Raw genomic sequence first — 16,290 nt, forward strand, 5'->3', positions numbered from 1 at the left:
GTGGTGTATACACTGTATAGCATACATATAGTGTATAGTTTACACTGTGGTGTATACACTGTATAGCATACATATAGTGTATAGTTTACACTGTGTGGTGTATACAGTGTATAGCATACATAGTGTATAGTATACACTGTGTGGTGTATATGCTGTATAGCATACATAGTGTATAGTATACACTGTGTGGTGTATACACTGTACAGCATACATAGTGTATAGTATACACGTGATCAAGCATAGTGCACTATGCTTGATCAAGCCTTTTTATACAGGAATTACTGCATCAGTGCACCGTGGCATGGAGGCGATCAGCCTGTGGTTCTGCTGAGGTCTGGTGGAAGCCCAGGTTGCTTCAATAGCAGCCTTAAAGGTCATCTGCATTGCTGGTTCTGGTGTCTCTCATCTTCCTCTCTTGACAATACTCCACAGATCCACTGTGGGGTTCAGGTCCGGCCAGTTTGCTGGCTCATCAACCCCAGTAACACCATGGACAAAGGAACTATACCTGATCCTGCACAAATTCGAACCGTGAGTGAGGAGAACAGTTTAGTTTGAACTCTAAGGCCCGCCCCCAACTGTTTTTTTTTTTTTAACCCATGAGAAACCCTCGACATGGAACACGGAAACAAGGCTTCATCGAGATACGTTTCTTTGTTTTTCTGACATAAATGCCTACGTCTCGGGTAAATATTTTCTTGTATAAATGTACATGCCATGGTGTTCTGTACATACCTTGTCGTGCACGCGCTGGAGGAGCTGCTGCTTAGCAACGGCTCCACATCTCACTGTGCCATTGGCAGAGAAAATACAAAAACTTTTTTTTTTTTTACATATTTGTTAAAACTGTCACTATGTAAAATAAAGCTGTGGCTCTTCCCAGTGGTCCTACTGCCATTTGCAGAAATACACCGTTCCCTGTATGAAGCAACCAATCAGAGCCAGGAGGAATGTCTGGCTCTGATTGGCTGTTAGTGTCATTCACTCATACCCCTCCCCCACACAGTGCTGCCATCATTCAAGCTGAAGGTCGCCGGTGGTGGGCTGCAGCTGTGTGGAGAAATGGTGAAGCAACAACTTGCTTTCCAGGAAAAGTTCCAATTAGGCTCCTCTGTAGGGGAGGAGCTGTGGAGGAACCTGTAAAGTTTGCTTGTTCACATTTTCAGGCCAGGTCCCTAGTTTTCTCAGAACTCCCTACTGCAGCTTTAAAGCAGAAATGAGTACCTTTAGAAATGTGGACGGGTTCTAGGTTTGGCTGGATAGCCTAATTGTCATTTCTATAGCTAGCCAGCATTTGGGGTTCTAGAGATTCTCCTGCTGCCGCCTAATGTCCCGTGAATCATCCCAAACTCTTAAATGGTCACTACTTCCTGGAATATTGAAAATGTTATTTCATTCTTATTGCATTTTCAAAAAGGTGCTGCACAGAGAAGGAAGAACTGAGTTTCAAAGGTAAGAATGCAGAAGTCCTACAGTTCTGCTCATAGTTACTGGCACCCCTTCGTGTTTTGCATAACTGAGTGAATTTCTTCAGAAATAATTTTGGAAATGTACCAAATTTATATCAGGAGGATCGTTCAATTGGAGGTCCAAAGTCATTTAACAAAGACAATTGTTATTTCAACATATTGTAATTCCAAAGGAAAAAACAGATAACCAGCATGTGCATTAATATTGACACCCCTCCTTAATATTTGGTTGCACACTTTGGCAGCGACGACAGTCTCCAAGCATTTCTTAAAGCTTGTTGCACTTCTCGGGTGGTATTTTCTCCCACACTTCCTTTCCAATGTGCTTAAGCTCTTGAACATTTGCAGGGTTCCTTTCTCAAATTGCAGCTCCCCCCAAATATTTTTAATTGCATTGAGATCAGGACTCATTGCTGGCCATTTTAAAAGTCCATTTATTTTTCCTTTTCAACCATTCCTGTGTGCTTTGGGTCTTTATCTTGCTGGAGGACCCATGATCTTTGCCTCAAACCAAGTTTCCTTACACTGGGCAAGACATTTCGCTCTAGAATTGCTTGATAATCTTCTGATTTCATGATGCCTGTGATACGGTCAAGGCCTCCACTACCAGAAGCAGCCCCACAGCATTATGGCTCCTCCACCATGCTTGACTGTTGGTATGGTGTTCTTTACCTTAAAGGCTTTATTGCGCCGTCTGTAAACATGCTGTTTGAGTGCATTACCAAAAAGCTCCTTTTGGTAAAACATTGTCCCAGGAGGCTTGAGGCTTTCATGAAGATCAATCGTTCTTTTTTATGCATTTTCTTCAGCAATGGGGTCTTCCTTGGCCTCTGCCCATCATGCTCCGCTTTTAGTGTGCGCCGTGTGGTGCTTCTTGAGCTAATTAAGACCAAACTGCTCCAGGTTGGTCTTCAGGTCATTAGATGTTTGACATGGTGGGTTTTTTTTTTCACCACCTTTGAAGACTCCTGTAAGAGTTAACTCAGGCGAATGGGGAAATAATCTGGTCAGAGACCCACTGTTAGGCCTTTTTCTTTATCTCCCTCTCAAGGCTGTGGCTATCCCTGTGCTTGAGCACCCTTTTCTTCCACTCAGCTTCCCAGTTTAAACGTAAAACCAGGGCTGCTCTGTGTGTTTTAGAACATATGAGAATGCGTTAGTTTTTCATTGATTTTTTTCCTGTTATAACTACCTGCTCAGGGATAGGTGAAATCCAGCAGATGGCAATCGATCTCTCCTTGAATTTCACAAGTTTGATGTTTTATTCTGGTCTGTCCCTGATGAAAACATCAGTTATTAGGCTAATATAGAGCACTCTGTGACAGGCCAGCTTCTTCAGCAGTAGCCTTTAGTGGCTTACATCACATTCCTGTACTAAGAAAATTTTTTTTTGCATTGTTTTGTAAAATGAACAGAAGACAATGCTGGAAATATATCATTCTGTGTAATGATTCTACATAATGAGTTCCACTTAGCTTGACTAGAATAAACAAACACTTGAATATACGTAATTATTCATTGAGTGTTTGCTCTTTAGTTAAATTCAAATAATTCAGACATTTTTGGGGCTTTTTTTTTTGTACCTATAAGGATGTAATGCTGAATCAAGAAAAACTCACATTTGTTTTATTCCCATGGAAAAAGGGCCTGAATGAGCACAAAATTGATGCTTTTACAAATATTTAGATTCAATGATTTTCATCACTTTGACACAAGATCCTCTCCAGCCTCACAGCCATCTAAAAAAAAACGTAGAAATATGCAATTGATAAAGCAGTTTTCAAAACAGGTTTGTGGTTGCAAAGTGGTCTCAAGGTGGAAAGATGTTCAAATATGGCAAACATCTTATTTACGCTGTAGAATGGAGCGCGTTGATTATAGTACGCATGATGTTAAATCTGAATTCTCTGGTGGAGCAAAAGGTAGTCAAATTTGGGACATTTCCTATTTTTCCATCCATGGAGTCATTAATATAATGTACACAGTTAGAGGCCTGTGGACACGCTGAGGATGAAGAGGGAAGAAACAGACCCGGTTACAGGTCAGTTTTCAGTTCATTGTTCCTACCGCAGTAAACTCATTTTCATGCCCTTATCCGAGACCATGGAGAAAGCAGAAAATGACTTCCTGGCACACGTTCCCACTCCGTCTCCTTAACGGGTGCCGAGCGCCAGGCCGACCAGGCCCACTGCTCCACATGGCTGCAGAAGATTGTCTTTTTATTACGAATGCACAAAAAGATCAGGAAGATTTTCAAATGTAAAAAAGAAAATACTTTGGATTCACAATATATGATTTTGGCCCACTTTGTGGAACCTTCTGTGTGGAAAAAAGTAGCTTAATGCTAATGCATTAGCAATACCCTGCTAATATTTAGACTTTCTATATAAGCTAATATGGAGTGATAATGTCACATGGACGGGTTCAAGAAAAGCTACTAGTTATTACTCTACCTTTTTAATAGGGTAATAAAGACTCTGGTTTCAGATATATAAGAGCTCTAGAGACATTTGTCTCAGCAAGGCAAATAATATTGACCACTTTGTCAGATGAAGGTAATCCAAAGTCACCAAACCTCCGTCTTCTTCCACATGGAAAGCTTCAAACTTCTACTTCTGTGAGGATTAAGAGGACTTTAGTGGTCGGCATGGTCGGACCTTTAAGGCCAATCATGGGGCTGGCCCACTAACAGCTGCTCCACACATGCAGAACTTTGTCTGGTGTTCTCCGCCCCATCCTTCCCCTTTATTAAGTTTCAAGATTTCTTTTTCTTTTATTTTGCCAATCTGGCTATACATTTATCTCGTGCCTGGTCAAAACTCCTCAGCTGGCATCTTTAAATGATGTAAAGAATAAAATAAGAAGAGGTCCAATTTAACAGGAATAAGAAAATTAAGACAGTTATGTTGATGCATACTGAAATACTGGAAATGACATTTCAACATGTAGCCCCTCGTCCTTCTTTCTGACCCCTTTTCATTCCACCCATCCTCCTCAGGCCAATGTACAACCACCTTTTATCCTAGTTTCCTGATTCCTTATTCATCTGTACTGCTCCTCCAACCCCTTTAAACCCCATTCATCTCTCTTCAAGAGTCTCTTTTTATTTAAAAAAAATGCATATATACAGTGCTATACTATACACTATACATAGTGTCCAACTTCTAAGTCTTTGAGGTCCATTTTAATTTGTTTTCTTGTTAACAGAGGCACGCCATAGTAAGCTCTCGTTTCAAACTCAGCCTGTCAAATATAAAATTGACTTGAACAGGAAGTCATTACATCCCCCTCCTCCATTCACCCCCTGAGACAGAACCTCCCTCTCCTCCCTAGATGGAGCTCAACCTTCCGGTCCCTCTATCTCTCATCCTCCCCGCGTCGCCGTGGCTTAAGCCTTTCGTCAGTGCAAAGAAATCCAACTACTAAAGACAAAAAGTGGTGATTTGTTTTGTATCAAAGCAAACGTACCTGACCCCATCCCATCGGCAGATGTGCTGTAAGACAAGAGGAGGACACGTTTTTAGCTGATTTGGAGGTTTTTTTTATTGAATAAATGATCTTAAAAGGTAACAATGTTTAAAACTACATTATCTTCACAGCCATTGCTTACAGATAACCCATCGATGTATATATATTTTCTCTTAGCCTTCTTCACAAGTTTTTTTTTTTGTATGATTTCCTTTTTTTATTTTCTTTTGGAATAATACCATCATAAATGCCCACTTTGAAGTCCCGTCACACTAACAGCAATTCAGTTGGAAAGAAGGAGGGGGGGGGGGGGGGGGGGTCTAGCTCTACAGGGATGGGATTCAAGTTCCCAGTTCAGATTTTTCCAACAACATTTTTTTTTTCCAGAGTACTAAAGCAGAGAGAGAGAGAGAAAAGAAGAGGATCCAAAAATGGACAAAGGAAATAAACGTTGGTATGAGGAGTTACACCAGGTAACCCTCCCAGCCCATCAGGCCACTGCAAAAGAAAGTCTTTTTTTTTTTTTTTTAAACAGCGACACGTCTCAGAAGTGAGTGTCTCGAAAAGTTCAGAACATAGAAAACCACTAAAATAATTTTGAAACTAGATCCAAAATATTCCTTTGAAAAAAATTTATTTTGATGTACAAAAACAGTCATTTTCTTTTTTTATTGTCTTTTGTTTTTAATTTTTTATAATAAAAGCTTCAAACACAAGTTTATTGTAGTTCTTATTTGTCATTATCATTATTATTATTGATTCACTTATTCTTTTTTTTTTTTATTATTATTATTTTATTCTTCTATCAGTGCGATTGTATACCAGTGCAGCTACTGGGTCGAGTAAAGAAAACAGGCTTTCATCTTTAATGGCATAAAAAATAAGGAAAAAAAATCCATCTTTTATACAAAGTATAACTGCTGGTCTTTAGGGGGAAAACATTTAGAAACCCATAAAGCTAGGAGGCACACCATGGGATTTTCTTTTTTTTTTTTCTTTGAAAAATCATAGCAATAATAATAATACTAATAACAAAACAAGTAACAACAATTTGCACCCATTTTCACCATCTTGATGCCATGAACGGCTTCAGAGACAGAATCAATGAAAATTCATTGAAAATACTGGGCTGCTTTAGCAAGTCTGAAATCGCACGAAAAGAAAAATTAAAATAAACTAAACATTTAGTCAAGAGCAGGGCTTGTTTTTGGAAGGACAGGAAGCCAGGCCTGGAAAAAAAAAACAAAAAAAAAAAACAACAAAGCAGCATTTGGGCATGGCCGCTGGCATCTTTGGTTCGCTCGAACATACGAAGGTAACAGGAGCTTGAGCGTTCCGCGCGGCGCGGCGCGGCGCCACGACCACGACGGCCCGCACCAGGAATGCTGAGGCTGAACTCCAAACCCCCGCTATGGAACCAAAACACACACACGGTCTGCTACAACGGTCTGCCAATGTCGTTCCTTACGATTCCTTGAGGTATCAATGCTTCCAACTGTTGATCAGTACGGAAACAGGGGCTATATTCCCTGTTTTCAAACAAAAACAAAATCAAAAACAACACGTCATCTCTGGTGTCTCTGCAGAGACGATGCTGACCTTCAATGTGGTTGAAAAGAGAGGCTGAAGATGCCTCAGCGACGGGACCTTATACTAGCCAACCAATAAAACGTTGCCCTTTGAGAGGTGAGTCGATTCGGCAGCTAAACACTGAAGACGTTAAGAAAACTGAACCGCCCTGACGGGAACCTCTGCTCTTCCTGCCACGAGCCACTGAACGACACGCACATCTTGACCAACTAGGCCATGAGGCTGGGCCACAGTGAAGGGAGTGATCAGGGAGGGGGGGGCGGGAGGTAAATGTGTGACTTCTTGTCCTTTCAAACCTGCACAGTGTTGACTTGCACTGGTAAGAAAAACAAAACGAGAAAAACAAAAAAAAACACCTGTTGAACAGATCTGCATATATCAAGGATTGTAAAAGTTTAACATGTAGGATTTTCTCCTTTTTTTTACATATCACTGTTAAGCTGCTCTAGCGACCATTAGCGGTACATTCCAGAGCCCTGGTGGGAGCCTTTCCTCGTTACGAGTGAGAATGTCGTAGCTTCCCGCTAGGGAATTGATCCCCGAATCGCCCCTCGCTCCACCTTTAACAACATAAACAACAAAATAAAGCAGATTTCCAGGGCTGCTGTTGGCATTCAGTGAGAGCGATCCTTCAGTACGGCGGCCTCGCCGCTCGGTTCACAGCAATGTACATGAGAGAAAATCTTACATGTCGCATCTTTAAGTATATATATGATATGATCAATGAGTCCGCATGACCAGTCACGAGATGTGACCACCCCAATATGAGGTCCGATAGCACCATATTTGTCTTTTTAAATCTCTTAATGGTTAATAAGAGTGGCTAAGCCATAGATCAAGCATATCATGGATAAAACCATAGGTCTCATACTCATACATACATGCAACTAAATACATTGCATGTGTATACAAAGACATATATGTAAAAGAGCATGGTCAATTTGGTTTTGCAGCAGAGAAATTGGGGTTGTGCTGTAGTTAATGGACCAGGGAAGCAGACGCCTGACTGTGCCTCCTCCTGTAGTGTAAGGTAGAGTCTCCCGCGGGCGTGAAGCCCACCTCCTGCGTTCGGAGCGCTTTAACGGTGGACGCCGCGGCGCCCGGCTTTAACGGACGATGATTACGGGACATCCGAGGGTGGGATATGAGCGGACGGGAGGCGGCGGCCGGAGCGCTCCCAAGAGAGGACGTCTTGATCCTACAAAGCGTGCCGTTCAAGTAGAGCTGGGAAAGGAGAGGAACACTCAGCGGCTCTTTCTCCTGGTCCATCGTTTTAAAAAAATAAAAATAAGAAATCATTTAAGGCAACACAACTGGATTGTGGATCATTTCGGAGTTACTGTGGATGGATTGCCATAAGCCCTTGACATTTTTTTTGCATAAAGGAAAAAAAAGAACCTGTCAGTTAGTAAAGGCTGTTACGACAGAAGATGTTGGTCAAGTAACAAGAACCTCTCAAAAGAAACAAAAAAAAAAATTCCAGTTTGCGACGGAAACGAGCGGAACGACAACGCGGCGATCCTCCGCGGATCAAACATTCGGTAGAACGAGTCCAACCAGCAGAGCGTGCGGCAATCTAACTCACGCCTGGGAGATGTTTGGAGAAGAACCGGCTTTAGAGGTCAGCCCTGGCTTTTTGATCTCTTTGTTCAACAACAGACGTCTGGTGGGATCCAGCGACGCTCCCTGTGACCTCCTGATCAAACACACCCCAGATTAAAACACGGATCAACGGCATCTGACCGGGGAAGAGCGAGGGAAGAGCGCCCCTCTAAACGACACAACCGCTGTTGAGAAGATCCACTTTGTGTCCTTAAATACGTCCTAATCTGCGAGACGAGCGACGGCGGGTGGCTGTAGTCGGAAAATGCCAGACAGCGATAGAAATGAACGAACCGCGCTGGTACTTGAGCCGAGGAGGCGCCGAACACGTCCGGTAGCTGGCGAAATGTGGAGCATTGAGTATGGCTTTAAATTGTTTTAGCGCGTCCCTGTTGAGCGACTCCCTGTCAGTTAACGCGGAAACCAAAAATCATACATTTTTAAGAAAAAAAGAAGAAAAAAAAAGCTTCATGTACATCGTTCCCCCCTGCAAATCCTTTCTATCAAACTACCCCCCCACCCCTGCTTGAACTTAAAGTAAATTGTAAAGTTTGTCACTGTAAAGCTAATTTTTTTTTAGATTAAAACCCAATTTCTTCAACTGCTTTTCCATCTTGTGACAAAGCGGCGCCTATAATCCACACACGGCGACACACGAACACACACAATTGAGACCCGGGTCGAGAAACGGCGCGTCGGCTAAGAAGCTGAGCCTGGGTCGCCCCCCCCAAGCCCCCCCACCCCCGACCCGATCCCATCTACGCTTTGGAGTACACACACGTCCCCGATACATATTCCAACTACGACACTACGACAGTTTACGAGGCTAGCGCGACGCCCGAGGCTTTTGAGAGGAACTGAAAGAAGAGAGGATACAGCCTTTTGAAACTGCGGTCGCCTTTGCTACATGATATACGTCCGGATTGTAACGTTCAAGAAACAAGAGCAACAATAGGGAGAAAAACCACAAAAAAAAGGGTGTTAGTAAATGTTAAATTGTAGCAAAGCCTAAATCCACCCAAGGAGACTCGCTTCCATCCACAGAATCAAACACCTGATTAGGTTTGCTGAAAAGACGCAATATTAAGAAAAAAAATCTAATATTGGTTAATTTCCCAAATAATATGGACGAGGTGGGGAGGGTGGGGGGGGTCGTAGATATAGGTATACATATGCTGCAAAAGCTCAACCACAGGCAAACAAAACAAAAGAAACATGGTTTTCTTGCCATAATCGAATGATGCTTCGTTGCCCCCCGTTGCCATGTCAACGTCTGTGAGACGGCCAGCACGGCAACGGAAACTATCATCATAAAATGGTACAGTAGTAGAAATAGCTAGACCAGGAAGGGGCTGGCTCTCCTGGGAAAAGGTCCGCGGAGAGGTCCAATGATTGGTCATGCGGCTCGCTGTCAGGAATAATGGTTATACGACGGCACCGGGTGCCCGATGCCATTCTGGTAGTGATGGTGCTGGCGGTGGGCAATGTACTCTGCATAACCCATCGTCATCTTCTCGCTATGGTACCTGAAACAACAGAGAGAGAACGCTCAGAGTCTGTCCTCCGACAAGGGGGCAGTGGTCGGCCTCAACGTGCTGCCCGACTACATTACCCACAATGCACAAGGAGAAGCGCTCGGCGCGTAACGTAAACGAGCTACGACTGAGGCCTAACGTATCCGAACCACATTCCCCTTTACTCTGCCTTCCACTGGGCTCTGTGCCTTCATTTTTGGGGGCACAGACTGGGGCGATGTGTTTCTGGGGAGGCGGGGAATCGCTGAAGGGTTTTTTGGCGGCGCTTTGAAACGGTAGCTCACTCGCATGCCTTAGAAAATCAAACATACCTCGGTAACTTTCAAACAAAGCTGGATATTTCGTATAGTCGCATCCTTACTCCGTACACCGGTCCTTTCATCGACGTTTTTAAAACACATTTAAATAAATATATCCCTTGACAGCATTGATTCTGACTAAATTATTTGGGTCCAACTATCCTGTGAAAAAAAAAAAAACTACAAGGCCCACGATGCAGAACCACAAGCAGTCCGGTCGGAAGGAATGCATCACGGGGAGTTCAGGGCCCTTCGGAAAACCGCAAAAGGTTTCTGCCCCTGACGCCGGGTCGCTGTGGGCTGTTTAGTGGTGTTCAAACCAAAAGGTCATCTTACCTTAGGAGCAGAAAAACATAGATTTAGCCTAAGCTAATACGTTTTCAGCAACAAACTGCATGTGCGTTAAACTAAAGACGGCCAACTCATGCCCGCCGCTGGATAAAGTGGAAACTTTGCGAAACGTCGGCAGGGCAGTGCCGCCTCATCAGAATACTTCTTAACATGGCCTCTTGCTTCCCCACTGAGTAAACGCATGAGGTTACGCTTCTGCACTCGCACATCCGTAGCCGGGTAGCAATACGTGCAAACCAGAAAGCACACAGATCTGCCCTGTGCATAGATAAAAACCAACATAGCTTCGCTGCCTGGCGTTTTACGCTTCATATCCGGCAAAATATCAAAATATGCAGTCTAGATGAGGAATTTCACTAAACGGAGTTGCAGACGAGAACGCGTAAAGAAAGCAGAGTTAAGTGATGAGTGAGTCTCACTAAGGCTACGTTCACACTGCAGGTCTTAATGCTCAATTCCGATTTTTTTTGTGAAATCGGATTTTTTTGCGTTTCCGTTCACATTTCCAAATATATGCGACTTGTATGTGATCTCCTGTGTGAACTGAATGCGTTCAACCGAAGTGTCCCGCAAGCGTCCTCAGTGTTTGTGGAAGTAAACATGGATTATAATGATGGCGCGCATTATGCGGTCATTGATTTATTTTCTAACCGGAGCTTTCCCTCCATTGACTGCTTCTCATTGTAGTCCGCTATGGGTGACGTCTTTCTTTCCGCTTCTGCATAGCAGGACGCAGAATAATGACGTATGTCAAGTATCGGTGACGTACAGGTCGGATAAATGCGACCCGGCCGTACAGACACAGGTCGCATTTGAAAAGATCAGATATGTATCGGATTCAGGACCACGTATTCAAGCGGCCTGGATCACATTTGAAAAAATCCGATCTGTGTTGTTCAGACTGAACAGATACAGGTCGCATATGGGCAAAAAAAAAAAAAAAAAAAAATCAGAATTGGGTCACTTCAGGCTGCAGTGTGAACGTAGCCTAATGTTCTGACTGCGGGGGTCGCGTCTCATCGCCACTTCCGTCTCTGCCTCTGCACTGATGAGCTGCCTTCTAACGCCACGGGTTTCCCCCTCATCCAGGACGCTGAAGACCGGGCCCTGCTGATTGGCCGTCCTACTTTCAGCGCATAGGCCAGGTGGAAAGCTGGTCCACCCACAGCTTCCTGGACCGTAACGTCAGTAAAACCGGGGAGTTGTGGCTGAGGGGAGCAGCCAGGAGCAGCAGGCACCGGGGCCGTCTCTAAGACCTGCTCCCATGAGAGGGCCGGCGGTGGAACGGGTGAACCCAAACACCCTGGAACGATCGTAGACGACGAGCTGACCTTCCAGCCAAATGTCAACTGTGTGTATAAGAAAGGCTCGACGTTTCCTGGGGAAACTAAAAGGCTTGAATGCCAGTAAAGACGCGCTGTAAATGGTCTCTATAGCAGCCATTTAAAGTGTTTCCTCCCTCAGTGCGGCTCCCTGCTATGGGGACCCCCTCGCCAGAGGCAGGAACGAGCTGAACCAGGTGGTCAAGCAGGCGAGACAATGGGTCCCCAGCAACACAGCTAAAAGGGAACTAAAAGTAAAATGTTCTGGAAACGAGTGTATTTCTCCTTAATTTGAGCAGGTATATAAGATTATCTGCCAATGGAAAGAGTGTTTTGACCCCTTAAAATAAGATAAGTAGATTTACTGCGCTTGAAAAGATTCTTATTCCATCGGCAGATCATTTAAACCTGCCTGCTCAAAATTAAAAGGACAAATGCACCCATTTCAAGGAAATTTCACTTACCCTTAGTTCCCTCTTTGCATGACATGCATCGTCCTGATCTACATAAATGTGCTTTGAGGGGTGGGGGTGGAACAAATAAAGATTACAATGACCCAACACATCTCCCGCAGTCCTCCTTTAAGCTGGCAGGAAACTGATGGCCCCGCTAACAAAAACAAAGTGCTATAAAAACTCGTTTATCCCCTCGGCTGCGTTCATCCGTGATTCTTTAAATAGACGCACACAGATCAGAGCGGTTTGAACGCTACAAAGATTGTAATGAATTTATCATCTTGAATCAATGAAGCTGTTGCTTTTAGGTATATTGTTTATGAACAGTGGATTTTTCCCTCTTTTAAAATGCTGGTTTTGCCAGCCGTCAATCACAAATCTCCATCTCAATCAGTTTCTAGGCGGAAATGCGACTAAATGGTCGTTACCTGGTTAACTTAATGGTCTTCCTGAAGTCATTTGTGATGGGAGCTTTGTAACCTCCCTTTCGTAGTAAGGAATCTATGGTTTGAATGTGGTCCCAACCTAGAATCATAGAAAAAAGGATGAAGTCTTTTAACACAAGTCAGAAGTAGTTTTGATTAAAGGCGGGCCAGGCGGTTCTGTTGAGGGCACAAAGAGAGCTCACCTTGCTCCTTTGCAACCTCTGGTAGGTAGGTGGCGGTGCGCTTTGATCCTTTTTCATTGAAAAACTCTATCCTTATACCGTGGACACCCACCTGGAAGCAGACAGAGGCACAGCGCGCAGACCCAGTGGCGTCAACAGACTCGGGGTTAAACAGAGCTTGAGAGTGATGAGATAAACTGAACAACTGAATGTAGGCTTTTTTTTTAAATGAGCAGAAATTACATACAGCAGAGTAAATGTTTTAGCATACAAGTTTTTCTACAGCTCCTATGAACTTTAGCGCGTTTTGTCACGTTACAACCACAAACCTCAATGTATTTTATTGGGATTTTAGAGACCATGGCAAAGTAGAGAACTGGAATGGAAATGATACACGGTTTTTTTTTTCTTTTTCAAACATCTGAAAAGTGTGGCATGCAGCACTTTCTGGAACCACCTATAGTTAAAGCTGCAGGTCTTCTTAGGTACGTCTCCGCCACCTTTACGCGTCTAGAAAAACGACGGACGGTTCTTCCTTCCAGCTCAACCTCAGGAGGGTTGGACGGGAAACTCGGATCGACGTCTGGACTCGGACTGGGCCACGAACGCACCGAGACCGTTCCAGTCTCCCCACCCCCACCTCTAACAAGTTTCCCCTCAACAGTGGTCTTTTATTGGTCCATCCATCTCCCCATCAACTCTAACCACCAGCTTCCCTGTCCTGGCTGAAGGAAAGCGTCGGCACAGCACGATGCTGCCGCCTCCATGTCCTGCAGCAGGGACGGTGCGTTTGCTGTCACACAGGGACGGTGCGTTCGCTGTCACACAGGAAGTCAACAGGTTCAGTTTTCATCACGTCTGAACTTTCAAGCGTTGGGGGAGGGATTGAAAAGAAGCGACCGGAAAGCATGTTTCACTCAAAGCTAATCTTCTGACCGAAGCTACCCCTCAACCTGTCTGGTGTGTTCCCTGGTTTAAAGGATGAAATGACGACGCCACTGAATTAATACAAAAATTCTATTTAGGCCTGGACGATATAGGAAAAAAAAAAAAAGCATACAGATAAAATAGAAATTTTGATCGATGTCGATAATTAGCAACAAATTCAAAACATAGATTTTAATGCAGCCCTGGCTATTTATGCTGTTGCTTAGAGACCTATTATCTAGATAAAGAACACACAAACACTGAATTCAAACTCAAACCTTTATTCAACCAACTTTTTACCACAACTACAAGTTTTTAGAAAAGAAAAAATAAATACGTGCTCTGAACTCTTTGAAGGGTCGGAGCTTGGAGACAGAGCATTCCTGAATCTGCGTTGTGATTGGTTGAGAGGATGTAATTACTGTAGTATTAACCTACATGATAGGCTAGAGTGAAAAAGGAAGGAAAACTGTTCTACTGAACTTTTTATTAAGCCAAATTTTCTATCATGGACATACGTCTATCATCGACATATATTGTTAATTGAGTATTGTCCAGCCATGATTATATTACATGCAAGGGGACTCTTTTTACACTGCAAAAAGGGAACTAAAAATAAGTAAAAATTTCTTGAAATGAGTGTATTTTTCCTTGATTTGAGCAGGTAGATAAGACTACTAGCTAATAGAATGAGATTTTTGCGCTTATAACAGGAACAATTCATCTCTAAAATAACATAATTAGACATCCTGCACTTGAAATAAGACGATGGAGAGGAATTTTTATATTTTAAGTGCAAAAATCTTATTCCATTGGCAAATAGTCTTATTTACCTGCTCTAATCAAGAAAAATTACAATGATTTCAAGAAAATTTCACTTACTTTTAGTTCTGTTTTTGCAGTGTACTCTACACGTAACTTCTGAAGCTAATTGGTTCTGGCTTTTATCATTGGGGCCTGAACCTTTCAGCTACTTCTCTACTTCCCGCTGGTCATAAAATCCCAAGAAAACGCATCGACGTTTGGTCGAAGGTGTCTGGACACTTTTTTTTTTTGCAAGGCACTGGTTATGCATGTTACTGTATGATTTGGCATCTCACAAGACTTACCCACAGAATAACCTCAAGCAATTAGCAAGGCAGCTTCAGAAAAAGCTCCCAAGAAATGTGAACCAATGGCTTTGCGAACCACCCACCTCCCAGTCAAGGTAATCACCGACGTCTTCAAAGTTGGTGAGAAGAGACACTGAGCAGAAGAGGCGAGGCAGCTCATCCCTTGTCATAGGGGGGAAGCGACTGTCTTTAAGGGCACTGCAGACATGAAACCACAAACGGTGAGCGAGCTTAGAGGAGCGCGGGGAAGGAAAAATGCAGCGTTTCAGAGGCTTTTTAATTGTTTCGCGGACTCTTGCTGACGGGAACAAAAGGAGGAGGTCAGACCACGCAACGCAAAGCGCTCGCCCCTTTGAAAGGTTGACAGAAAAATAAACATCCTGGAGGCATTTACTGACAACAAAGTGCTTCACATGCTTAAAACGGAATAAAGTGCAGCTTTTTAAAAGAGGCTTCCTCTATTTCCTGCCAGATTAAACTGCTCGGGGGACTCCGGCTTTGCCGCGGGTTGTTTTAGGAGGACCTGGCGGTCCAACGGGACTAAAGGAAGGTTGAATTATATTTTGAGTTCATGTTAAAAACCCTGAAACCTCAGACGATCACCAGCGAGAGCCAGTTGCTACTCGCTGGTTTTCCACTGATTCGCCGCGATCACAGAAGGGCATGGTGGGGAGGGCTGGCTCGCCACGAGTCTGCCTGGAAAGGGTTAGAGACATCAACGATTCAAGGCCTGCGTGGTTTTCTTTTCTCCCCATATTATCGGCATTCGGATCCCGGCTGGTGTGGATTTCTGGAGCGGCGTGAACTACAGCAGGTCTGCAGAGGGGACCCGCAGTCAGCCATGTGACCGCTAATCCCAACATCACCAGAGTCCAGCTACTAGAGAAACAGTCCGAAGACTTCGCGTGTGAAAGACTGCAGGTCAAGGGCGATAATGGATTAAATCGACTGATTCGAATTTACAACTTATTAAGATTTCATTTTTAGAAGAAAAAAATAAATAAAAAATCTGGATTTTGTTCTGCCAATACACTCGCTGGGCCTCGTGAAGAGATTAGCAGCAATGCTAAATTTATGGTTAGGCAAATATATTTTTACCATAATATGAGGCACTTTCATTTACTTTTTTTTTTTTTCAATGAACTGAAGTTGTGTAAAACCACTAGCAGCAACGTTTTGTCATATTTTCATTCTTTACAAAGGGCAGGAGCGGCCATCTTGTTTCACAAACCTGTTTCAACAGCTTGCGTTTTAGCTGCACTTTGAATTCAGGTCAACTCCCAGAATGAATACTGACATAAAGCAAGTTTTTAAAATCCATTTATTTGCTTTGTGTTGAAACAAAAGGAGGGAGGAGAAAAAACAAACAATTGGATTTAACCGCCCAGCCCTACCTCGGGGTTGTTGTTTTTTCCTCTACATTTTAACAGAATGAACCTATTCAAAGCTAATGCTATACAGACTGATTAGCTTTAAATGGGCTGGTTTCAGGTTTCTGTGGATCCACTGGCAGGCTGACTTCCTCCAGCTGAGATCGGGGTCTCTGTGGGGCT

General features: G+C 43.5%; 1 protein-coding gene across 1 annotated transcript; it reads right to left on the minus strand.

Annotated features, from left to right (window-relative positions):
- Nucleotides 1-4,277: 4,277 nt before the first annotated feature.
- LOC118564591 (AMME syndrome candidate gene 1 protein homolog) lies at nt 4,278-14,966 on the minus strand. The gene is made up of 5 exons (XM_036143370.1): nt 14,821-14,966; nt 12,720-12,810; nt 12,520-12,616; nt 4,938-4,963; nt 4,278-4,303 (listed from the first exon to the last, which is right to left on the minus strand). The coding sequence occupies exons 1-5, from the start codon at nt 14,905-14,907 to the stop codon at nt 4,293-4,295; spliced, it is 312 nt and encodes a 103-aa protein (XP_035999263.1). The 5' UTR covers nt 14,908-14,966; the 3' UTR covers nt 4,278-4,292.
- Nucleotides 14,967-16,290: the final 1,324 nt, after the last annotated feature.

The sequence above is a fragment of the Fundulus heteroclitus genome, chromosome 11 (genome assembly GCF_011125445.2).
Source record: "Fundulus heteroclitus isolate FHET01 chromosome 11, MU-UCD_Fhet_4.1, whole genome shotgun sequence".
NCBI lineage: Eukaryota > Metazoa > Chordata > Actinopteri > Cyprinodontiformes > Fundulidae > Fundulus > Fundulus heteroclitus.

Excerpts from the sequence above, each read along its gene's own strand:
- LOC118564591 (XM_036143370.1), bottom strand. The coding sequence starts at position 14,907 with ATGACAAGGGATGAGCTGCCTCGCCTCTTCTGCTCAGTGTCTCTTCTC. Across the intron at positions 12,617-12,719 it reads AGAGGTTGCAAAGGAGCAAG|GTTGGGACCACATTCAAACC; the intron begins GTGAGCTCTCTT and ends CTATGATTCTAG. Across the intron at positions 4,964-12,519 it reads AAGACCATTAAGTTAACCAG|CACATCTGCCGATGGGATGG; the intron begins GTAACGACCATT and ends CTTGTCTTACAG.